A 26,582-nucleotide genomic window follows, 5' to 3' on the forward strand; every position below is an offset into this window, starting at 1 on the left:
TTTCATACTCATCTGGCATCTATGCTACAAAACAGAAACAAGCCTATATTCAACACATCTCAAAGAAAGAAGATAAAAGCCAGCTATCAAACTGTCATCCCAGTGCACTTTCTCAGTTCTATATAAAATAAAGAAAATTATCAACAATCAACTCCTTCACCACTTTGAGAACCAACCACTTAATAAGTACCAATCAAATATGGATTCCACCATTCATGATTTACAGCAGATCTCTTTGCCAATTTCACCCACCTATGGATCCAAGCTATGAAAAAGTTTTGTGAAACCCATGTGGTTGCTTGAGACATTTGCAAGGCATTTAATCAAGTCTAATAGAAAGGCCTACTTATGTAGGACTTTCTGCTGTCCACCCTTTGCAAATTTTCTTCACTACAGGTTATGGCAGAAAGCTTTCTCCAGATTTCCTAATAAATGATGGAGAATCCAAGACTATTTTTGCCCATAATTTTTCTCCTATTTATAAATGATTTATCATCACTAACCTCAAATCCTATTAATAGTTTAGCAAAAGACAGTACTCTCCATTTCTCGTCTTATATACTGATTCTTTCTTTTAAGGTTACACGGTGATCAGCATGCATATTTCCGAATTAAGGGACACAAAATACACGTGTTGAAATGATTATTTTACTTATTATTAATAAATAAATAAATATTATACACTGATTGATTACTTTATTACAACAGGTGTGAGGACAACCTCATTTTATCTTTCTGCACCTTTCACTATACTGAGTGTTCCATGCAAGTTGAGATCTCTCTTTTTAGACTGACATACTACTAGTCTCTTTGGCATAAGCACATCACATTCATAGCCTCCACTATTTCCAAAAAACTATGTTTTGTTTTGTTTTTTTTTATAAAAAAAAACACACACACACCTAGTTGTAGGCAAGAAGTAGTAGAAGAACTAGTAGGCAAGAAGTTTTTTTAATAAAACTTCTTGCCTATATAACACCCTGATCTGCTCTGCTCCCTATATTAGAATGTTTTCACAGATGATATGGTGCACCAAAAACATCTGTAAAAATGCTTGATACTGTACAAAAAAAGGACAATCCAGTTAATCAGTGATACATAGTGATTCCAGTCTTTTTCTTATAGAAGGCTACCTTATGTCTCTCTTCTACAGGTATTTTCACAGGTGCTATTCCCCCACTTTCCCTCAAGTGTATAAGCAAGTGTAAGCAGCTGCTGATCTGATCAACATTCATTCATTGTCCAGCTTCAAACATATCAAATTAACTTCTTGTTTCCTTTCATTCCTTCTACTTTGTGCATGTACAATAGGTTTTACAATGTCTTGTGTGTGTGTGTGTGGGGGGGTGATATTAAAAAAATGTAAACATCCTATCCCGTCCCATGCTATTGGTAATATTCTAAAAGGTAATTCACTATAGCAAACCATCCACTACAACAGATATTCCAATGATCCCTATGCGTTCCTCAATGTAAAAACACTGTCTGAATATTTTACTTTACTTCTGAGAAGAATGAAAACAATAATACACTTACCACAATGGATTGCACAACTTGTTTGAGTTTAAATTTTTTTGCAACGTTGCTTTGTACACCACCACCTCCACTTATACTTGGCAAACCCTTGCTGGAGCCAGGTCCTCTGACATAATGAAATTTTGAGTCTTTCCCTTCAGAACCATCATTATCTTCATCACCATGTGACAAATGTGAATCATCTGGCAGATTTAATATAGATGATGGCTGAACTGATATAACAATGCCATCATGATGTTTGGCTCCAGTTTGTTTCATGTTTAAATTCTGAAACAAACATTAATTATAAGCTGACAGCAAAATAAACAATTAAGATTATAGACAAGTGTGTAAAATGAAATATTAACAATTTTTACTTAACATGCCTGAATTATAGCACATTCTTTTTGGCTGAGAACAATATTTCTGTGACGCCAATCAGTAATTAAAATAAAATCATGCTGATGGAATATGAAAATCTTAAATTTTTGGTTTTCAGTTCCTTTCCACCATAACAAATATTTCTACTTTGGCTGATATGAAAATCACATATTATAAATATCCTTTAAAAAAAAAAAACGAACAAAAAAAATTTAAGAATGCTAAGGATCTGAAATAATTTAAGTCACTTGAAAGATTACTATGGTGTAGTTATTAAAATAATTTACTTCCTTTTCTTTATTCTAAGATGTAGTATAGCACAGCAGTGGGAAATAATTTTAGCTCATAGGTGATTATCATCCAATTAGGTAAACATCATGAACTGGCACATATATATATATCAGTATAAAACTGGACATTTAATAACAGTTTAAATGCTCTCTTCCAATACTATATATGCAGAGGATGAAACATATAATGGTGTCAAATCTAGAGTTTAATTAATGTGAAATACTAATCTTGTCATATATAAAGAAAAACATACAAACAAATGACTGCAGACAATTAGAAAGATTGCAGAGGAAAGTGTGTTACAATGAATTTCAAAATTAAACATTCCAAGTTTGGCTTTTGTAGAGTTACTTTAATGGTAAAATTAGACAAATACAATGATGATAAACAAAACAGTTATGATAATGAACTGTATCTCTATATTATTCATGTATTATGAATTATTTTGTTGTCTGCACTCATTTCCTTACTTTGAAAACAAGTATCAAAATGAATCTAAAGTGTAAAATTTTTAAATGATACACATGGTACATGGATGGAGACAAAATATATCTTTATCAAGAAAAAATAATAATTGCTTCAATTTTGAATCAGTTTAATATTGCCATAGGCAGGACATGCAAAGAGCACTTCTATGTTCTGGGAGAGTTAGCAGCTGCTTCACTTTTCCTTCTAAAGTATTTCCATTAATAAAACAGACTATGGCCATATATTATTCTGCATTCTGGTTCATTATGATATTCTATGGGGTTAGGTCTTAGGATTTTGTGTTGGCCACTGCAGTGTGAGGTATACCCATAAAACTGACACAATGTAGGACATGCACACTTGTCCAGAACTTTAATGCCTAATTAGTCATGATTCCACACACTATGACCACTGACTTTAAACTCTACCAAAAGAAGCATGTCTACATATATATATATAAAAAAAACTGGTTTTAACCTTTACTAAGGTGTCATCAGTGGGAGCCAGACCAAGAAGAAATACCAAAGTTGAAGTAATGCAGAAGTCATATATTTTCCTTATAAAGTTTGCAACATTTTGTGAGTAGGAGTCGCATAAAAAAATGTTTTCAGATTTCATTCGACTCCCATGCCAGTTATGAAAACAACACGACTGATTGCTTATTTAACTTTATCACATCAGATTTTGAAGCTGACGATTGAAGTATAATTTGAAAAACGTTTAATTTTCTTGACCAAAAAGCTCTGGAAAGACTTTTAATGGGATTATATTGATCAAGTGCATATAATAAACAACTATTGAACCTGTTCGACTTTCTTAACAAAATCAACTCTCTACACCACACAATTAAATTCACTCTAGAACTTGAAAAAGATAACCAATTATCATTTCTGAACACTTTAATTAAGAAGCTTCGGAATGGTGGTATCAACCTCTCAGTTTACCGCAAACCTACCAATACAGGACATTATTTACATTTCACTTCCTGCCACTACATTTCTCAGAAACTTAGTATTGTACACATGTTGAAGAACCGTGCCTCTCTCTCCTCACAACAGATCAACAAGACCTCCAGGAAGAACTATCCCTGATATCCACCAACCTTACCATGAATGTATTTCCTTGAAGACTCGTCCACAAGATACTTTTCTCTGAAACCCCCACAAAGACAACAAGATGATATACATTATATTTCTACCATCGTCATTCCATACTTAGAGACAGTTTCCAATAAGATTGCTAGACTCCTTAGACCACATAAAATAAGAGTGGCCTTTAAACCCACAGAAACGATTAGACAATTCTTAAGATCTCCAAAAGATAGCCATCCTTTCTCCAAATATGCTGAAGTTTATAACATACCCTGCTCGTGCGGCTTGAATTACATCAGCCAAACTTCAAGGAGCCTTGAAATTAGGCAAAAAGAACACATAGGTGACATCAATAATAACAGAGAAGAAAAATCGGGGTTAGCTTTTCATTTCTCAAAAACGAACCATACCATAGAGTGGGATAGAAGCACAATTCCTTACATGGAGGAGGACTTCTGCTCCCAAATTTTTAAGGAGGCCACAACAGATGCCCGCTGTATACAAAACCTTAACAGGAACCAAGGACTAATCTTGCCATTGATCTGGAAGACCCTTATCAGATCCTTCAACTCACCAGAACTGAATTATAGTGCCAACTATAGAACGTTCCTAAATAACAACATGTGATATCATGCATGCTCTATGCATGTATTGTACACGCTCTGTTCTTTGTTTAATATAATTGGAATCGGTTGATTATAGTTTGTAACAGTTTTTTACTTTTTAGTGCCTTACAACAGTTATGTACCCTGAAGATGCCAACAGCCTTAGTTGGTGAAACTAGTTGGTATAACATAGTTGTTTATTATATGCACTTGATCAATATAATCCCATTAAAATTCTTTCCTGAAGTATAATTTATACTTGTAGAGTAGTAAGAAACACACACACACACACACTTACAAATCTAGCAAGCAACTAATGCACAAATATTGCATGCATAAGTACATTTTTTTTTTTTTGTTGTTGTTTTTTCTGGTTAGATTTAGCAGATATTTTTGTATGGAAATGTAAAGTTGTAGGTTACGATTTATCATTTTTGAACAAACTTCTAGAACTTTATTCTCTGGCTTCCCATAGCACTTTCACTCTATTGAATCCATGAAAGAGGAAACATTAAAAGAGAACCAGTTCTCACCTTTATAACAGCAACATAACAAGCACTGCAGATCCTGTCTTCATCATCAAAACCTTCATTAACTTATTTCACTTCCTATATAAAAGTCTCAGCAAATTTCATTAAGGAAATAATTGAAACCACATCTACAATTTCAAACCATGATATTTACTGTTTCAGACTGTAAACTTAAATGATACAATAACAAAGTACAAGATGCACAAAACTTTAATTAGGGCCCATTTCCATATGAACATGTAAACAATAGTTCTTTCAGTTTTAACAGGATAAATCCTATATGGACTAATAATTACAAGAAAACTAATATTTAAGGAATTGACAGCATATACTAGAAATATAGATTAAATAAACTTTAATTTATACTTTCCGATATTTCGGCGAACGTCACGTTGCCAGCTTCTTGGGAACTTACTACTAAGACACGTGCACACAAGTACTAATAACAGCAAATGAGACTAAAGCTAGGAAGCTAGTGTTTTCCTAAAGTCCTGATGGTGCCCCGTGGCGGGCTATATTGGTAGTTCTTTGAAGTGGGCTGAGTTTTTTTTTATGTGTGATGGTGTATTACCAACAGACTAAAACCCTATAACTCTAGACCCCCCCCGCATATATGGGCTCCCAAAAATACACAAAGAAAATGTGCCATTACGTCCCATAGTGGATGGCATTGATTCCCCCACTTACAAACTAGCCAAGCATTTAGCCAAAGCGCTCTCACACTATACTGGCAATACACCATCACACATAAAAAACTCAGCCCACTTCAAAGCCAGTATAGAAAACCTTACACTCCAACATAATGACATAATGGTCAGTTTTGATGTCTCCTCCCTATTCACGAATGTCCCCCTCAAAGAAACCTTAGAGCTAATCCAAGCTAAATTTCCTCCCGATATCTCAGCCCTATTTCAGTTTACAATGAACTCAGGCTATTTCGTTTGGCAGGAAAAATTCTACAAACAGATAGAGGGGACAGCCATGGGTTCACCACTTTCCCCACCCTTGGCCAACTTCTTCATGGAGACGTTTGAAGAGAAAGCCTTAAACTCAGCCCCACAAAAACCTACCATATGGCTTCGCTACGTTGATGATTTCTTCGCTATTTGGCCACATGGCCCGGATTCACTCCTCTCCTTCCTAACACACTTAAACAACCAACACCCTAGAATCAAATTCACCCTGGAAAAAGAGGAAAACAATAACCTCCCCTTCCTAGACACACTAGTCACCCGCCAACCTGATGGAACCTTCGTTTTCTCAGTTTATAGAAAACCCACCCATACAGGCAAATACATTCACCAACAATTCCCCCCCCCCCCCTCACAACAATATGGAGTTATTAAAACATTATTCAACAGGGCAAAAATAATCTGTTCTAATGATCAAGCCCTAACCACTGAACTAAATCACATCCGTGACACTTTCTCAGCCAACGGCTACCCCCTCCAAAAAATCCAAAAAATACTTAACCCAGTTATCCACAACCCACCACCCCCCTCCCCTTCACAATAAAGATTACTCTAAATCCATCACCATTCCCTACATCCGAGGCACCTCGGAAAAAATCGAAATCTTTTTTGGGAAACGTTTATCAGAAGAACTTCAGCCCAAAGGCCAAGAACTACCAATATAGCCTGCCAGGGGGCACCATCAGGACTTTAGGAAAACACTAGCTTCAGTCTCATTTGCTGTTATTAGTATTTGTGTGCATGTGTCTTAGTAGTAAGTTCCCAAGAAGATGGCAATGTGACGTTCGCCGAAATATCGGAAAGTATAAATTAAAGTTTATTTAATCTATATTTCTAGTATACACTGTCAATTCTTTAAATATTAGTTATCATGTTTAACCAGCGTATAAGCCTCTCAACAAGAATAATTACAAGAAAATTCACACTTCTCTTCTTTTTTTTTTAAAGAATTACCTCTTCTATTTCTAACCCTTCTAACTTCTGTTCTATTTTCATATGTTGAAAACACAGAAACTGCTATACTTCTCCTTCTGCTGTGTTCTTTTCTCTGGAACAGCTGATAATACATAACATTTGTTAATTAATGTTCTTTCTATTTTCAAGTATATGAAATATCGCACAGCAACTTCTGCTCCAGTTTACTACTTGACAGATTATTGGTTTCTTCACTTAACTTGAAATGGAGATAAAGTTCTTTTTAGAGGAGAGCTATTCACTTATGTTATCATGAAACAACTAGAATTACTAAAGTTTCTTCATTTCCCAAGGTTTATACACTGCCGTACCGTAGCATAAGTACAATGACAGATGGACATTTTTCATAAGTGACTGCATAATTTTTTTAAAATTAACATTTATGTGGGTATAAATAGCATCAACATTTCAAAATAATATGACAGCTCATAAAAAATACAATTGAACTCTAATTTATCATTATCACTGATTTCCTGATATGTCCTCCTCAAAGGACGTAAAGAACAGTGTGAAAGTACTATATGATTATGTTTACATTACTACTGATCTCTTGTCAACAATTGTCCTCCAAATTAATCTACCACTTGTCAGCACTCCAATATTGTTATTCTTATATTTCTGTTTTCTAAGAAACCTCTACTGTAAACTACATCAACCCACTTAGATCTTGGTCTTCCTCTGGATCTTTTTACCTGCCATCCTGGCAAGAAAAAGACCCAGACATTATCATACATTTGTTTTGCTAACTTCTCTTCTCCCACATCATACCATCTGAGATTAGCTGTACTCACACATTTCTAAATGTTGACAATGCCAAATTCCTTCCCAAGATCATTTTAGTATGATTCATTATGTCATCCGTACTTATAACTTTCATATCTACAGTCTCTCATCTCTTTGATCGACTTTCTAACCCAACTCTGGGATCCATAACTTAAAATGATTTGTACACTGTCTTGTATACTACTGCTAGTTTAGTACTTTGCCAATTTATTTTATTCATATAAATGTATTTAACTGGCTTTTCAGACCTCTGTGGAACCTATTAATAACTTTTTTAAATCCGGTATTAATTCCACATGGAGACTTAAACAATTTTTATTCAGATTTTGACTAATTTTGTGTAACTTCATAGTATACTTCATCAGGAGAGAGAGAGAGGGGGGGGGGAATATATAACTGTAACAATCAAATAACAGTAACATTAATACATATTTGAAAAGATTAACAATGTAAGGCACATGTGGAAAGCAAAACCAGTGCCGTCCTGATGGCCGGTACTGGTATACCAATATACCATTTAAGTGATTTCAGTGCACTTCCATAGTAATCAGTGTTTATTGTCTGTTAGTCTTGATTTAAATTTTCTTTTTTTCCTCATTTTTCCTTAATGTTCTAACATGCATCTCTCTCTCTCTCTCTGGCTGGCTGTTTGTCCTGCATGATTCCACATATGCAAGGGATCTGATCTTATAAAAGCATTTGACCACTCTAGAAACCCCTGGTTTTCTAGAGTGGTCAAAGGGAGCAGTTTCAGAGGTCTAAAAATGAACACAAAAAAACAAGAATAGAGGAGCAGTAGTATTCCCTTGCATTTGTTCAGTCATAAATAAGAAATCAAGAGATACTCTGAATCCTCCCTCCTGAATTGCCACTCAAGAAACTAGGGGATTTACAAGATCACTTACATGTGTAAAATTGGCCATGTAGGACAGACAGGCCAGTCAGGAGAGATATGTCATAACACGTGAAGGATGTAGAAAAAAAAAGAAAACATAAATTAAGACAAGCAGCACATACAGACTGAACATCAAGTAAAATTTCTACACCAGAACATTCAAAGATACATCCAAAATATTATAAAACCAGCATAAGTACAACATGAAACATGTCATGATCCTAAATCAGGTTCATTCACATCTTTCATTAAAAACCTGTTGAATGCAAACCTCAGATGTTCACATCACATTGCTAACCATCAGGATACAATATAAAAATTTTCTATCCTTAGCTTGTTTCAAATATTATGTACTCACAATGGAAAGTGCACATGCTTATTACAAAACTCAGTTATTTGATTTCTTTTTTCCCCCTCCTAATGAAGTGCACTATGAAGTTAAATGAAAATGATCAGATCTAAAAAATTATTCCATCAATCTTTATGTTGATATAAAATTGGATTTAAATGGGAAATGAGAGCATAATAATCTGGGATAATTGATATCTGGTGTCAAGGCTATTAGGTGAAAAGAAGTGCTGTTAGAGAGCTCCTGAAAGATTTGTGATTTTTTTTGATTTATGAAGTGTTTTCTTAGATTTAATTGTGTATTTTTAGAATATTATTGTAATTTTTTAGTGTCATTATTGTATATAGCATTTTGTAATATAATTGCAGAAATATTATTAGTTTTTACTACTCTTAAAAATGGCACCTAAAACTCGACATAACAAGGCAGTGTCTGAAGCTCAAGTTGTTGTTACTAAGGGAGAGCGTTTGTCCTGATGAACAAAAGTACTGCTGCAGTGATGGTAATTTATCTGAGGATAAGTTCACATTAGAAATATCTCGATTAAAAGAAATTATTAGAAACCTTTCAGGGAATTGGAAGAAGTGGAAAAATGTTTGACTAAACTTAGACAGGATAAGAAAAAGGATCAGAACAGGCAGGAAAATACTGAAATTGGTAGTCAAAATATTAATAACAACAAGGTAAGTCAGTTAAAATCTAAGGAAAAAAAGAGGTCATATGGTATGGTGACTCAATTTTAAAATTTGTGCTTGCCAAGGGAGTCATTACTTCTAGTTTCTGGGGAGCGAAAATTAAAAACATGACAAACGTAAATGAAAACCAAAAAAGAAAAGTAAAAGAGATGGTAGTTCTGGTAGGTACAAATAATTTAAGTAATGCCAAATATAATATGAGAGATGATATGAAAGGTCTGTTGGAAGAAGTGAGAAAGAAATGCTAGAGAGTAAAAATTGTTGGATTGCTGCCCGGATATGACAGTACTCAGTTCAGATGGAGATCGATGATAGCAAATGATTTCATGTGCAGGCTGTGTAGAAGATATGGATGCGAGTTATTAGATGTGTGGGGTGTGTTTGATGGCAGAAAAGACTTGTATAAGAAGGATGGCCTGCACCTGAATTCATTTGGCATCAGAAGCATGGAGAAATTATTTCTTAGTATGAGACCTAATGCAGGAAGTCAGGGAAACTAGATCATTGAGGAAGGAATGGGGAAAATGTGTCTGAAAGTTCAGCTATGGTATGCAAATATGATAAAGATATGAATGTCTTTAAATATGGTTATGTATGTGGCGAAGGGGTGGAAAAATATGCTTGAGGTTCAGATTTTAAATATGTCTGGGGAGGGAAAGAGAAAATTCTAGAACAAGACCAAATAGATTGCATATCTAATTATAAGAATAAGCTAGGTGGTAATTTATTATGTCTATACACAAATGCCAGGAACATTAGAAACAAAGGGGTTGAGTTCGTTGCTTTATTGAATACGATGTGGCCTAAGATTATTGGCATTAGTGAAACCTGGCTATCAGAATCATAATATGGTAAGTGGGACAAGGGTAATCAGTATACTATTTATGGAATGATTGAAGAAATAGGAGAGGAGGAGGAGTGCAACTAATGATATCAGATGATTTAAGTCCAGTTAGGGTAGAAACACAAGGAAAAACAATGATTGTAACAATGTCCCAGGTAGTGGTGAGTTTGAGTCTATATGGTGTTAAGTGGTGGTTAACAGAATGAAATATATGGTGGGGTGTTGCTACAGAGTGGCTCAGTTGCAGGGGAACGAAAAAATGAATTGTCAATTTAGCCTTATGGGCAGCTAATGAATGATCATTATGGGTGACTTTAATTTTCCAAATATTGATTGGGTAGAAGAGAAATCTCATGATAAGGAAGAAGAGGAATTTATTGAAATGTTGTGAGACAACTTTTCAAGCAACATGTGAAAGAAGGAACTTGAGGTGAAAGAGTGTTGGATGTGCTCATAGTGTCAGAATGGTTCTCTGTCAAGAATATGGCTATTTTACCACCAATTGGTGATGGTGATAATGATGTTCTTTCTTGGGAAGTATCTAATTGTATTGATGCTCCGATTAAAATAGGTTACATGCTGAACTACAAAGGTGGAAATTATGATCAACTTAGGAGAATACTATCTTTGGTCCCATGGTATCAGTTACTGAATGGGAAAAATGTCAGCAATGCATGGAAAACTTTGAAAAAGTGCTTAAATGAGACAGTATCTGAATATATTCCTAGTGGTGTTTGAAGAATAAATAGGTTGGGAGTGAAATGGATGCTCAACCTTATTAAGCAAGAGATTCTCAAGAAGAAGACAATGTGGAAAGAATATCGTGAGAATAAGAGTGAGAGGAGTTATGATATATATAAAGCTCATGCCAGAAAAGTAATGAGTATTGTGAAGAAAGCAAAATTGGATATGAAAAGAAATTGGCCATGCAAGCTAAAGACAATCGAAAAGAATTTTATTGTTATGCCGCATGTAAAAGAAAGAATGAATGTGGAAGAATAACTTTAATGAATGCAGATGGTATCGAGTGTCAGAAACTAATGAGATTGTTCAGTTAATGAGTGCTCACTTTACTAAGATATATCAACCAGGTGCATGTAACATGGTGCACAGTGCTACACATTGGATGAATAGTTAGAGATTCATGAAAATGAGGTTGAAGAGCTGTTGCATAACCTGGATAAGAATTTGTCTATAGGGAACAGATGGAATATCAGCCCATTTGCTAAAGGAATGTTCACCTGAATTGGTTATGCCTTTCACATGCTTGTATAGCTTGAGTCTCAGCCTATATATACCCCTTGAGAGAGTACATGTCAGGAATTTGATTATGAGCCTAAGTTCAGGAATGATACCACAAGAATGGAAGGAATGCATGATAGTTCCATTGTACAAGGGTGGAGCAAAAACTGATATGTCTAACTACTGACTTATCAGTGTTTCTGGTGTGGTAGTGAAGATTTTAGAGAAGTCGGTAAGAACTTGAATACAGAAATGGGTAGACAAACATGGTATACTCTGCAAGGAACAGCATGGGTTTACTAAAGGAAGGTCATGTTCTAGCGATTTGCTCATATTTTATAACAATTTTACGATCAAGTTGGATAAAGGGAATGGATACACTATGATAATGTTGGATTTTTCTAAGGCATACCTACTGCATACCACACAAAAGTCTATTGCATAAACGGGAGAATATGGGATTGGAATATAAACTCTTGACTTGGATCAGGGGATGGTTGACAAACAGATATCAAAAAGTGGTATGCAGTAGGTGTGAATCTGCCAGATTTAAGGTGACCAGTGGTGTACCCCAGGGTTCAGTCCTTGGGCCATTATTGTTCAATTTATATACTAATGACATCAGGAAGGATCTGACATCAGATGTGCAAATGTTTGCCAATGATGCAAAGATAGGCAGGGCAATCAGGGATGCTACTAATATTCAGCAATTACAAAATGAATTGAATAGACTGTAAATTTGGGCAAAAGAGTCAATATAATGTTAGTAAGTCTAAATTTATGCACTTTGGCATGATTAGAGTTCCAGCGGCATATTATATTAGTGGGGTTATGCTACAAAAAACTGAAGAGGCAAGGGATCTTGTTGTATTGGTGGATAGGAATTTATAGTTCAAAGTTCACATAGCAAAAGTGCAAATACAACTCAGAGGATAATTTCGATGTTGAAGCAAACCTTGAAAGGATAAAGAAGTAATTTTGCTTCTTTATAAGGCTTTGATAAGACCACACATGGATTATTGTGCTCAGATTTGGTCTCCCGGGTTCCAAGGGGATAAAGAAGCTGCGGAAAGGGTGCAAAGAAGAGTTACAAAGATTATATCTGGATTGTTAAATTAGGTTATGAGGACAGATTGCGAGTATGTGGATTGCAGACTCTGGGTAACAGGAGAAAGAGGTGGTGATATGATAGAGGTCTATAAACTTTTGAATGGGTGCTAAAGAAAATCAACTGATGAAATTTTTCATTATATGGAAGGTGGGGAGAGAACACAGGGTCATCCATGGAAGTTAAATTTATTTGCAGTCAAGAAAAGGGTAAGAGTTATGTTTTTCTCCCAGAGAGGAGTGAGTGAGTGGAATAATCTGCCCTTATAGGTAGTGAGTGTATCTAGTGTGAATGAATTTAAGGGATATGCTAACCACTTGGTCAGCCATTACCTTGAGGTTTCAATTCCTTGTTCGTTGCCATGGAGAGAGAGAAATAAAATGGAACGCGCGTGGGTAGACCGTGAGCTTTGATAATGAGGGGAGAAGAAAAATATATGAGTGGTAATATAAGAGAAAAGAAGGGAGAAGTTCTGAAGCGGGAAGAAGGAAGGATATAAGCAAGGGGGTGAAAGTAAATAAAAAGGACTGAAGGGCAGGAATTCAAGAAAGTAGTATTTAAAAGTGTGCAAAGACGAAGTGAAAACTTGTAGATAGCTGAAAGTAAAATCAGCAGTGGCATTAATAGGAATTTGGTGCCGTATTTGGATAATTAAAGGACTGGAAGGTTAATGAAGGATTCAGAATAGATCCAGTTAGCTTAGAATTATTACTTATTTCTATATAGCTTTTAGGAAGAATTGTACGGAGCTTAATTTGTTGTGAAGTAGTAAACAAGGACATCAATCTGCCCTATAGTTGCCGTCGAGAATTGTGAAGCGCAACAAATAATAATCTAGTTATGACCTTGAAGAATTCTTTTTAAATGTGTTCCATAGGTGTAATAAATATAATTTGGAGATGTGCTCACATTAAATCTGACGTGCTGAAGATTAATTCCGGTAAGGATAGTCATATTTTATTTGTTTCTGTGTATGAAGACTTGAGTGATAGTTCCATTTTGCTCATTCTAACATTTACTGTGGCATATCGCCAAGTTAGAAGTTAAAAATAATTTGCCTTGAAATAATATCTGCCATGTTTAATGATATGATAAGTGCCAGCTGAGAGTTAAGTGTGGAGTATAACTGAGAAATATGAGCAACCTAATTAAACAAGAAATTCTGTTGTATTAATCTGAGTAAGGAATTTTGTAATTGAGAAAACTGTGAAACTTGTATGTGAAGATTTTGAAGACTGAATTAATATAAATGATTTAACCCGATGTACTAACTTAATTGTAATGTCTCATTTTAGAAGTGGAATTCATGTATTTATCATATAACCTTATATTAAATGTTTTGTTTTATTAATTTCAATACTGTATTTGCCTGATTCTTTTTCACTGCACCGTTCATAAATAATTCGAATCTAGCGGGAGCCTCAAATGAAAAATATTGAATTCGGCCTGAATGAGTAAAGAGACTGCTAATTTAATTGAAAATTGATTCTACTATTTTATATAGACTAATCTAAATATAGGGTGGCGCAGTATAAATATAAATTTCTCTATATTTGTATTAGTGATCAATTGGCAATTAATAGATTTTATTAATAAGAGTACGTTACAACAAAATGGCAGATTCGAAACTAGGATGTACGTTCCAACAGTATGCATAAGGATGATGTGCATTATGAAAATATTATAAGCAGCAGGCTAGAATAGTCACAACAGTTGTATGGAAAACAAAGTCCGAGTATGAAAAGAAACTGGCTCTGCATGCTAAAGACAATCTACAGGAATTCTATCAACATGCTGTAAGTAAAAGAAAGAATGAATATGAAAGAATAACTCTTCTGAATGCAGATGACATGAGGGTAACAGGTGCAGAAGAGGTTGTTCAAGTAATGAGTGAACATTTTGTTAAATGCTATCAACCTGGTGTAAGCGATATTGAGCTCACCGCTACCTCTTCACTGCATGAAGAAATTCAGGCATATTAGAACGAGGTTTAGAGCTGTTGCACAAACTGAATAAGAATTCAGCAATAGGGCATGATGGGATATCAGCATGTGTGCTAAAAGAGTGTTTAGCTGAACTGGCTATTCCTTTGACAAGGCTCTTTAATATGAGTTCCTCAGAACAAGGAAGATTCCACAGGAAAGGAAAGAATGTATGGTAAAGATATTTAAAAAGATATTTTAATGAAGAAAACACTCATTTTTTACAATGTCAATGGGCAACGTTTTTCCTTGACCAGCTTGACGATGTTGGCATCAATGTTGCAAGTTGCTATGCACAGAGTATTCTCGAGATGTTGATCCTTAATCTGAGTTTTTGTCTTGGACTTCACAGGCTTCATTCTGGAGAAAAACTGCTCACATAAGAATGTGCTTCCTAACAAAGCACACATCATCAAAGTATGCCAATGAAAATTAGGGAATGCGCCCTCAGAAAATGTAGTCTTTGTAAAACATAAGAAAGGGCACACTGAATAAATTTTCTCTCAAAGAAGAGTTGTTTTGCAGTTCAAGCACCTCCATTTGTACTGAGCTTAACATTTCGGCAGCATTGACACTGAATGGCATTGAAAATAAATCGAAAGAAGACTGTTGGTTACAAAAATCACTCTAAATCTCTCTTCGAACTCACTTCGTAACACAGCTAATTTTCTAGCATATTCATCAAAAGTTGAACAGTTGAACTCAGCAAGAAGCTGAAAATAAGTCAAGTCTTTTTTTGCGAGATGTGCCTCCCAAAGTTTGAGATTGGCCACAAAAGCTTTGATGTGATCAAATAGAGTGTTCAAACAGAGTGCACCAGTTGATCTTTGGATTGTTGCCACATATTTAGGTCATTCATATGCAAAGAGATGTCGGTCACAAAGGCAAAGACTGTCATCCACTTCAGATCATTAAATTCTGTACTGCATGTACTGCTGTATTTTGCTCCTTAAGTCAAAGACTCTTTTAAGAACCTTCCCTCTGCTCAACCAACACACATTACTATAATAAACTACATCGCCATGATATGCTTTGCACTCTTCAGTCAAAAACTCTTGGAATTGACGATAATTCAATCCTCTTGCCCTAATAATGTTGACGACAGTCACAATAACCTTCGTAACATTCTCAAATGCAACAGTTTTCACGCATAAATTCTCCTGGTGGATTAAACAGTGGTAATGGACGAAATCTTTTCCTTCTAGTTCCAGTTCTTTCCGTAGCAGCACAACAAACCCTTCGTTCTTTCCCAACCATAGCATGGGCACCACCAGTTACCACACCCTTGAAGTTGGTTACGCTGAGGTCGAAATGTTGGAGCGTTTTCTTGGTGGCTTCAAGAATATCAGTGCCTTTCGTCGTTCCCTTCATAGGCACGAGCACTAGCAGTTCTTCTGTCACACTAAATTGTTGATCAATGCCACGGACAAAGATAGCCAGTTGTGCTGTATCCTTCACATCTGTGCTCTCATCTAAGGCAAGTGAATATGACGTAAATTCAGATGACTGTTTTGGTAAAGTTTCTTCAATATCATTGGCAAGTTCTTCGACACGTCGTGCTACAGTTACCCCAGACAAACTCGGTTTTTTAAACACTTCCTTATTATTTGGGCACAAAATATCCCCAGCAGCGATGAGATACTCTTTTACAAACTCACATCGAAGAAGGGTTTTGATTTTTTTTAGCAACTGTTTCAGCTATTACAGAACTTACTTTAATGCACGTTTCGCTCCCTTCCCTCTGCCTTTTAAATATACCTTGCTCACATTTTAAATCAATTTGGAGACAGTTCACTTTATCCACACCAAGCAGCCCTTGAAGGTGATCGAAACTGGATGCATGCTTTGTCTCATAGTGGCTTATTGTCAATAGGCACAAAAAAAGTACAAATTGATGCACTTTTCATTAAAACCCCCCCAACAAGAATCACTTGATTTTACGCATTTTACTCGTAGATTCCAGTATAAGCACATGCAGGTTCGTTGAACCTGCATGTGCTTATACGTGAATATCACACTTTTCACGATTGACTGACTGACTTTGGATGAGATCCTCTTGTATTTATATGAAAATAACGAAGTATTGAGAATCTTCGAGATGCATTTGGAAGGCACTAGACAGTGCACTTGAACGAACTACTACTTCAGTCATCTACCTGCGCCGTTAGTACTAGTACATAAGTACCGCTTGGCGCTGATAGATGGCTGAAGAAGCATGTCTATTTAATATTTATTTTTACAGGATTGAATGTAAAGTATCAAATGTACAGCGTTCCTTGTGAATCTGGAAAGCATCTTACAATTCTAAATACCGCAGTATAGCTTAGTGGTCCGCAGGCTTCGTTGAAATTATTTTTTATTTATCGGGTCTTAATGTTAAATAGTTATGTTTTCAAAATGGCCAGCGGGCCACCTGTGGCCTGCAGGCCATGCGTTGAAGACCTCTGATTTAAAGTAACTAGTGGTATAGCACAAGGATCCGTGTTTGGTCAACTGTTATTCAATCTATACTTTAATGATATTGGGAAGGATTTCACAAGTGACATACAGCTTTACTGATGATGCAAAGATAGGTAGAGTAATCAGGAATGCTGCTGATATGCAGTACTTGCAGAATAATACAAAATTGTGAGCACAGGAAAATGGATGTCAGTTCAATGTCAGTAAATGTAAAGTTATTCAGTATGGCGTGATTAGATATCCATTGCAGGCATAGACTTCTGTGGCTAATTGGTTCAAAAGATATATTTCGGTGATTACATTTTTTATTATTCAGTTATACAAAATACTGAAATAATAGTTCCTGACAAGTTTCGTAAATCGTAGGATTTACATCTTCAGGGGGTAAATAGTATAACTTAAAGTTTAAACAAGAGAATTAATAAATACAAATCATAACCGTCTGGCTATTCATAAACTCAAATAACAGAATGCAGATATAAAACGTTATTGACGTTGAACAATACTGGACAATGTCACATGTTCTTGTTCTCGTTCATAGAGTCCGAGCTCAGATTGAGGTAGATTTTTTATTAGAGCTGACCACACTTGGAAAATTAAACCTTGATTTTTATTGCATTGGGTTGGGTTTTTTAGCATATTAGCAGCTTCTTTAAATTTTCTTATATAACTGTTGTTTACTATGTATGGCATCGTCGTTTTTTGCAAGAGTACATCGTGTCCAGTGGAAGTGGTATGGAAAGCAAAACCCGTTTTTTGTTCTCTTTTGATTTGTACTATTTATCCCCCTGAAGATGTAAATCCTACAATTTACGAAACTTGTCGGGAACTATTATTTCAGTATTTTTATAACTGAATAATAAAAAATGTGGTGTAATCACCGAAATATATCTTTTGAACCAATTGGCCACAGAAGTCTATGTCTGCAATTACAAACTTACGGTGAGTGCTTTTGGCATAAAGTTATACAACTAGAGAAACTATGCATTAAACATCTCAACTTCATTAACTGTCTAATTTTCTTCATCCGATGCAGAGATAACGAAGTCATCCCAAAATTCATCAAAATCAAACGCATATTCCATACAAACAAGGCCTCCAGAATTTATCATAAAATGGAACTAGCTTTTCTAAGAGAAAGAATTACAGTCACTAGAGCTGAATTAGGCATTAATTAGTAATAACACTTTTTCTCTTCATAATGAACTGGTCACATCTCTTCCAACCTACCTATGGAACAACATCGATAGTGTTACATTCAACAAAGCAATAGCGATCTCAGAACAGAAGAAACATACATTAATTCATAAGTTCAACTTACTCCTTCAGAAGAAGGAATTACATAAAAAAACAACTAGATCATTCAAAAGTAGTTATTAACCTTTCTTCGAGAGTCCTAACAAAAGAAGAGAATAACCCTTTACTTAAGTTTTTATCTTCGCCTTAACCCCACGTTTCCTACCAAAAATTGATATCATAGCACAAATAGAAAAAGGAATTAGAAATCTACCAGACAACACGGCAGATCTCATCCGTATAGAAAGTAAAGCTTTACTATTAAAAAGCAGATTACCTCGTAGGAATCTACCTTATAATGAATACGCTTGCCTTAAAAAGTTAAAGGATGACAAAAATATTGTCATAATCAAAGCGGATAAAGGCAATGCAACTGTCATTTTAAATGCTACAGAATATGATAACAAAATGAAAAGTCTCCTGGAAGATACAAACACCTACAATTCCTTAAACAGAGACCCGACTTGGCATACGCACAAAAAAACAAATGAGCTAATAAAAAACGTGCCTCTCTGGACAGAAGAACTTAAAAAATACTTACAATCAAAACATCCTTTGATACCAAGAATATATGGTGTTCCAAAGATCCATAAGACAGATATACCTTTAAGACCAATAGTAGATGGAAGAGATTCACCGACTTCCAACTTGGCGAAATACCTCACCAACATGATCTCACAACATATAGGAAAAACATCTTCCTTCATAAAAAATAGTAAATATTTCATAGAAAAAGTGAAAGATATACATATTGATCCAACAGACATCTTAGCAAGTCAAGACATTATCAGCTTGTTTGCAAATGTCCCGAGACAAGAAATTTTGAATCTCCTAGAAGACCTCTTCCCCCCCCCCCCCAGACATCTTAAATCTTTTTAAACATTGTATAAAGAATACTTTTTTCACCTATCAAGACAGAATCTGGGAACAAAAAGAAGGACTGGCCATGGGTTCATCAAAATTTGAAAACAATACTCTTAAGAATTACCATAAAAAACCAAAAATATGGCTACACTATGTGGACGATATTTTCATCATATTCAATGGAACAACAGATGAACTTATCAATTTCAAAGATTATCTCAACAATTTGCACAAAACCATAAAATTCACTTTCGAACCAGAAGAAAATAAAAACTTCCTTTTCTGGATATTCTATTAGAAGTTAACGAAGAAAGTAAACTCTCCTTCTCAGTATATAGGAAGCCGACAAACACTGGAAGATTTCTAAATGCAACCTCACACCACCATCCTTCACAAAAAATAAGCTTAATTAAAACTCTTCGAGACAGAGCATACAATATCTCCAGCACACAAGAAAGATGTAACGAAGAACTAAAATACTTAACACAAATCCTCCAACAGAATGGATATGAAACAAAAACCATCAAGAGAATCCTTAAAATGCCTCCAACTAATAACACAATAAAACAGGATTGCAAAAATGCAATCTCGCTTCCTTATATCAAAAATGTTACAGATAAGCTAGCCAAATTAATGAACAAACACAACATAAAAGTAGCCTTCCTTCCTATGGAAAAAATCTCAAGATTCCTACATCCACCAAAACCACCTCATCATCCTCTTAAAAAACCAGGAGTCTACAAAATCCATTGCTCTTGCGGGATTTGCTACATAGGACAGACAGGAAGATCTGGAGAAATAGGCATAGCTGAACACCAAAAACACGTAAAATACAAAAGAGAACAAAAAACGGGTCTTGCTTTTATACCACTTCCACTGAACACGATGTAGTCTGGCAAAAAATGACGATGTCATACATAGAAAACAACAGTTATATAAGAAAATTTAAAGAAGCTGCTAATATGCTAAAAAACCCAACCCAATGCAATAAAAATCAAGGTTTAATTCTCCATCGAGTGTGGTCAGCTCTAATAAAAAATCTACCTCAATCTGAGCTCAGACTGTATGAACGAGAACAAGAACATGTGACATCGTCCAGTATTGTTCAACGTCAATAACGTTTTATATCTGCATTCTGTTATTTGAGTTTATGAATAGCCAGACGGTTATGATTTGTTTTTATTAATTCTCTTGTTTAAACTTTAAGTTATACTATTTACCCCCTGAAGATGTAAATCCTACGATTTACGAAACTTGTCAGAAACTATTATTTCAGTATTTTGTATAACTGAATAATAAAAAATGTGGTGTAATCACCGAAATATATCTTTAGATATCCATTGTCGTATTATATTGGTGGGATTATCCTAGAAGAAGCTGATGAGGATAGGAATCTTGGAGTGTTAGTAGATAGGAAGTTGAAGTTCAGGGGCCATGTAGCAATGATTGCAAATACATCTCAAAAGATAATTGCAATGTTGAAACAAACATTCACATGTAAAGATAAGGATGTCGTTTTGCCTCTTTACAAGGCCTCACTTGGACTATTGTGTGCAGGTCTGGTCTTCCGGTTTCTGTTGTGATTCTGATATAGAGAGAGCGCAAAGGAATGTGTTAAAAATGATATCTGGATTATGGAATACTGATTATGAAGACAGATTGAGATTTGTAGACTGCAGACACTAGCAAACAGGAGAAAGGGGGGGGGGTGATATGATTGAGACTTACAAACTTCTGAAAGGGTCATAGAGGATTTTAATTGATGGAATTTTTCAATTTATTGCAGACGAGGAAAGGACAAGGGTATCCTTGGAAGCTGAGAATGAGTGCTGCTAAGAAGTGGGCGAGGGCTAGATTTCTCTCTCATTGGGTGGTGCGTGATTGGAATGGACTGCCGTTGGATGTTGTGAGTGCAAGCAGAGTGCAATTCAAGAATAAGTATGTTTAATAAGTCTGTAAATAAGTATAAATAAGAATAAGGATACACGCCACAGAATATGATGGGAGAAAGTTACAGTAATACACCGTAGCAAATACAAATTCGAAAGACTATTTATGGAATCAGACTCAGCCCTAAGAAACTCTCCAAACCTCAACAAATTTGGTTGTATGAGACTGCCCCAAGTTTGGGAGGCTTACATCAGCAGACCTTCAGCCCATTGGCCAAGAATACCTACTTAGCCTGCTGGGGGGGGGGGGGGCACCATCTTGACTTTTAGGAGAACAATAGCTCCATCACTTCATTCTCAGTTACTGTGTTGTAGTGCCTACGTGCCTTTTTGTAAGTTCTTTTTGAAGATGGCAACGTGACATTGCCGAAATATTGGAAATATTTATTAAAGTGTAATTTAATTTATATTCGTATCTACGTTGTCAATTCCTTAAGTGATTTAGTAATGCATAACCAACGTATAAGCCTGTCTACGAGAAGTATAAGTATGATACTAGTGTGTGTATTATATGGACTCCCTCGATGAGTCCCTCTCTCTGGAGGTCTCCCTTAATAATAATAATATTCTTCCTTCAATTATAATGACTTACTACATGTTGCAGACTATGTATGTTTATGTCAACCATGGAGTTTTGATTTTTCTATCCATACAGGCAACTTCTTCCATGCAGCTCTAGCTGAATCAACATTTTCTTCAGCATTTGCCAAGAGATTGCTAGGTTTAGTTCTTGTATTCAAACTGATTTCTTTTTGAATAATATTTGTGTACCTTTGCCTAAATTTCATCTGTAAAAGTTGCTCAACTTTAATTTAAAAAAAAAAAAATCTTCAATTACTTTTCAATATAATATTCATTTTCATCATGTTTAAAACTAAGTGATGATCTCTTTCTATTTCAAATAGCCTGTCTATTCTTGTATCATGAACCAAAACGAAGATATCACTGTCAATGATAATAGTCAACAAGCTTCCCCCCCCATCCCCCTTCTGGTTTCTCTCCATATGAATTTGTTCATATCTTTAGAGTGAAACATGGTATTAGTGATGACTAGTCCACATCCTGAATAGACATCCAAGTAGGGAATATTATTGCTAGCTCTGTCTTTTACTCCAAATCTTCCAAAATGATTTTTGTCTGGAATTCATTTGTTACCTTGCTATTTGGATCTCAATAAGGACCAACTTTTCAGATGTCTGCTCTAATGACTTGAAAAATGCTTTTTCTTCTTCGTTAGGAGAACTTTCTATGGGCACAAATAAGCTTCAATGTCCAGTTCTCCATTTTGAAATTTGCCACATAACTCAATATGAAGCTGCCTGCCAATCAAGAAATTTAACTTTATGTTTTGATGTTATTACTACTCTCTTTTGTCCAATACTGGCTGAATACAACATCCTATATTTATTATTTTGCTTTATTCTCCATTTAAGTAACACTAATTATGTACTGTTATGTCGTGACATTTCCTTAATTTATACTTTATTGTGCTCACCTACTTATATCACTTATCTTAAATATCACTGTGTAGTGTTATCACTTTAACTATATATTTCTATGGTCTATACACGTGCAAATATCAGAACATTGTACTCTCTCATCTACAGAAAATCTATCCACACACAATTGGCCGTTTCTTAGAATGATTAAGTATATTAAATAATTAACAAAGGGTAGACTTCTGAATAGAGTCCAATCCTCAGCAATAACAGCAGGTTCTGGCAATATTTATTTGATCAAGCTGCGCCAGCCAGATCCCTAGGTTAGAAATTCCTCTTAACCAAGGAGTAACCTTCAGAAAATACACTAAGCTAATCAATCTATTAATTATTCTTTATCTCAATTTTATCTATCTCTCTTAAAATACTTTAGTTTGCAGTTGTGGTCTCTGTCATATAATTCTTTCCCGCTCAGATTCAGATATTAGCATGCGGTGCATTGGATTCAATTCAAGGCACAAAACAGGTTAAGATATTCAAGATACATTTATTAAATTCCTAAGATCACACATTTACAAGAATATACTCAATTGGAATAGAGGTATCCTAAGTTATAAAGTTAAACATAGCAACTGTAATTCACACAACATATCCAATCATAGGTTAATTTCAGAGCACAAAGTTTTGTTTGCATCTCCTAAATATCCTTACTAGTCTACACATACTCTCAAGACAATCACATCGGTAACTTTATAGATCATTACTCATAACAATTCAATTCAAAATTCATAACAATAAAAATTCAAACTACAATTTATTCAATTAATTACTTGAGAAATAGCCCTAAGACTTAAAACACTGCTATCCAATATTCGCTAAAGTCCTTTTCCTAGAAGTATAGAGTTCTGAAACATAACATCTCTTTTCTTCTATATTACAATATTCCTCTCTTTCTTAACAAAGAATTACAAAAGGTTTTAACATTACCATATTTCTGGAAGTATATTCATCCTGTCATCTTATCCTTACTTCATCCCATGGAATGTCCGGTCTTCTTCTAGATTATTGTCTCACAGGCTAGGCTTGGACTTCATTGTTCTGCCTTTCTTTCCCATCGTGGACCAGAAACAGCATGGCTCGGACTGATCCACATGGACGTATATAGCTGTCAGTTCCTTCAAGCTTACTCGGAATGCTGCCGATTATCTCCTCGTCAAATCCTTCCATATGACATCTCAAAACAATGGCAGTGAATAGCTACACACTATCAATAAGATCCTGAACTCGAACTCTCTCTGACTCCACAAGAAAATCCCTAGTAGACTACAGACCTCAAGAAGAAACAGCCCATCGAAAGGGTGGGCAAACCCCTTTTATACCTTCTACCCTCAGCACCCTCTTTTGCACAGGTGTCGTATATTCTATTCACGTCGTCCTGGAGAACTCCGTGCACGTGCTGCATCTTCCTGGAAAACATTGAGCGCGTGCCGTTCTGCACGTAAACAATTTGCCGTAGGCTATACAATTCACCCGAGGTTTTCGTTAGTGGACTTTGAACTTCTGTTACATGCCTTAACATATATCTTACAAAGAACACCTTTTCCAATATAAATTCTTACAAAATTGACATCGTTTACCCTTAAGTAATATTACATAAAATAGTAATAGTACTAGCATATGATTCATTAAATAATTTGTATCTTTACCTATGTACAAGCATTTTTGTTGTTTAGCTAAAACTTGTTGAATCCTGAATAAATTATTTCTTTAAGGAAATCTTTTCAAGATCCAACAGTACTTCTCTAGTTTTCTCAGTTTGACTTCTTTTCCCTGATACCTTTTATATGTTGATGGTGTCTACCTTCAATTTAGCTGACAGTGAGTTTATTCCAGTAGCTGCCATTTTGCTTTTCACCCTGGTTCCCTGATGTGAACACATAGGCTTTGTTTAACCAGGTGTTGCCCCAGCCAGCATGAAATTATCATATTTTTTTTAGGAAGATGTTTGTCTGAACATGTTTGTTTCTAATGAAGACCTAGGTCCTAAAACTGAGAGCTTGATGGGCATCCTTGGCAGTTGGATTGAAGGGCAGAGGATGAGTATTTCTCACGGAGTGGAAGCTTAATATCCATATTTGTTGCAATTAGGATAGTTTATTCCTTGAATTTCCTTCTGCCCTAATAGTCTTTCATATTCCTATTTACAGTGAAATAAGGTGACCTTTTTCCAAGGGATCCTGTGGCAGGCATCCAAGGCATGGTCTGCAAATTCTGAACAGCTATAATGGCAGCAACTAATTTTAGTTTCAAGGTGCTGTTCTGCCCATTTGGTTTCAGTAGAACAAGCTGCAACTGTAAGATACTTGGCAGCCACTTGCCAGATGTAGAGATAGTAGCTGGGGTCTTCAGGTGATCACATAAGAGATGTTAATTTGTGTGGTTATCCTAACTTTAACCAATATGGATATATTAAACTGCAACTCATTTGGAAAACACTGATTCTCAGATCTTCAGTCCAACAGCAAAGAACACTCAAGAATACTAGAGAATAAAATACAGGACTTCAAGTCATTCTTTGTGTGTCTCTACTTCAGTGTCACTTATTGTAGTGCCAATATGCAAATAATTATACCATTCTATTATTCCCTGATGCCAAATTTGAGTGAAATCCTGCAAATAACTGTCTAGTTATGATCTGTTCATACAACATTAAGATGAACAGTAATCAACTTAAGTATTAACACTAAATCATAACTTATTATGACAGTGAAAATGCATTCCTCTGGCCAGTTTCCTTTGCATGCATGGACTTGCTTTTAGCAGAACTTATTCAGCCCTAAGTTTTCTTGCTTTCAAGGATAGAATCAGAAGATTTCAACTAATTTATGATTTATTCCATGCAATTTATGCCTTTGAAAGTTTGAAGATACAGTAGATAAATTATGAATGCCGGAAATAATTAGAATGGAAACCTGATTATTAAGCTATGAGAAATTAATACATTTCTTTCTTGAATCAAATGAATCTCTTTAAATGTCAACTGTATGGGGGGGGGGGGTGCTGAAAAGTTCTGATAAACAGCTAGAACAAAAAAAGATATTAAAGCAACTGATATAACCATAACAAAGAATATATCTTAAAACCCTTTAACAACCATGTTTCATCAAAGTGTAATAATTTGTTCTTTTTCTTTTAGGATATATAAGAAAACATGCCAATGTTTTCTTATATATCCTAAAAGAATAAGAACAAACTGGGGCACAATGGCCAAATTTAAAACTCCGCATCCTAAGACAACAGATGTCCCCCAGGTCAGGAAGATCTTCCATAGTGATCACACCTGAAAACATGAATGCAGTGCATGCCATGATCCTTGATAAATGACTACCAGCCAAAAACATTGCAAAGACTCTGGGGATATCCAGGGAATGAGTTGGGGTCATTATCCACCAACACCAAGACAATGCAGAATCTCTCAGTGAAGTGAATCCCCCAAATTTTTGAATGCCGGCCAAAACAGAACATGTTCTGTCAATCCGAGGGGATGAAACATGGCTTCATCACTATGACCTAGGGACTAAACAACAGTCGATGGAGTGGAGACAGAAGTTCTCCATGGCCAAAGAAGTTCAAACCCAAAAGTCAGCAGGGAAGGTTCTTGCCACTGTCTTTTGGGATATGGATGGTGAAACCCTTAAAAATACCTCAAAAAAAAAAAAAAAAAAAGGGGTGAAACTGTTACAGCAACAGTTATTCAATAGCTCTGAAGGAATTGAAGAAGGTACTGAAGGAAAAACACCATGGGAAAATGAGCAGAGGCATGCTGATTTTGCAGGACAATGCACCTGC

At 35.4% G+C, this 26,582-nt stretch overlaps 1 protein-coding gene across 8 annotated transcripts in view; it reads right to left on the minus strand.

Annotated features, from left to right (window-relative positions):
• Window positions 1-26,582, minus strand: part of LOC150109091 (phospholipase D1-like) — a 584,228-nt gene that overhangs the window by 223,490 nt on the left and 334,156 nt on the right. For all 8 annotated transcript variants that reach the window (XM_090411563.1, XM_090411593.1, XM_090411586.1 and 5 more), the window contains one exon: window positions 1,537-1,803. In XM_090411563.1, the coding sequence (XP_090267689.1) occupies window positions 1,537-1,803 (267 nt within the window). The remainder of the gene's footprint in view (window positions 1-1,536; window positions 1,804-26,582) is intronic.

The sequence above is a fragment of the Typopeltis vanoorti genome, chromosome 2 (assembly GCF_054136105.1).
Source record: "Typopeltis vanoorti isolate ZY-2024b chromosome 2, IOZ_Tvanoo_1.0, whole genome shotgun sequence".
Taxonomy (NCBI): Eukaryota; Metazoa; Arthropoda; class Arachnida; order Uropygi; family Thelyphonidae; genus Typopeltis; species Typopeltis vanoorti.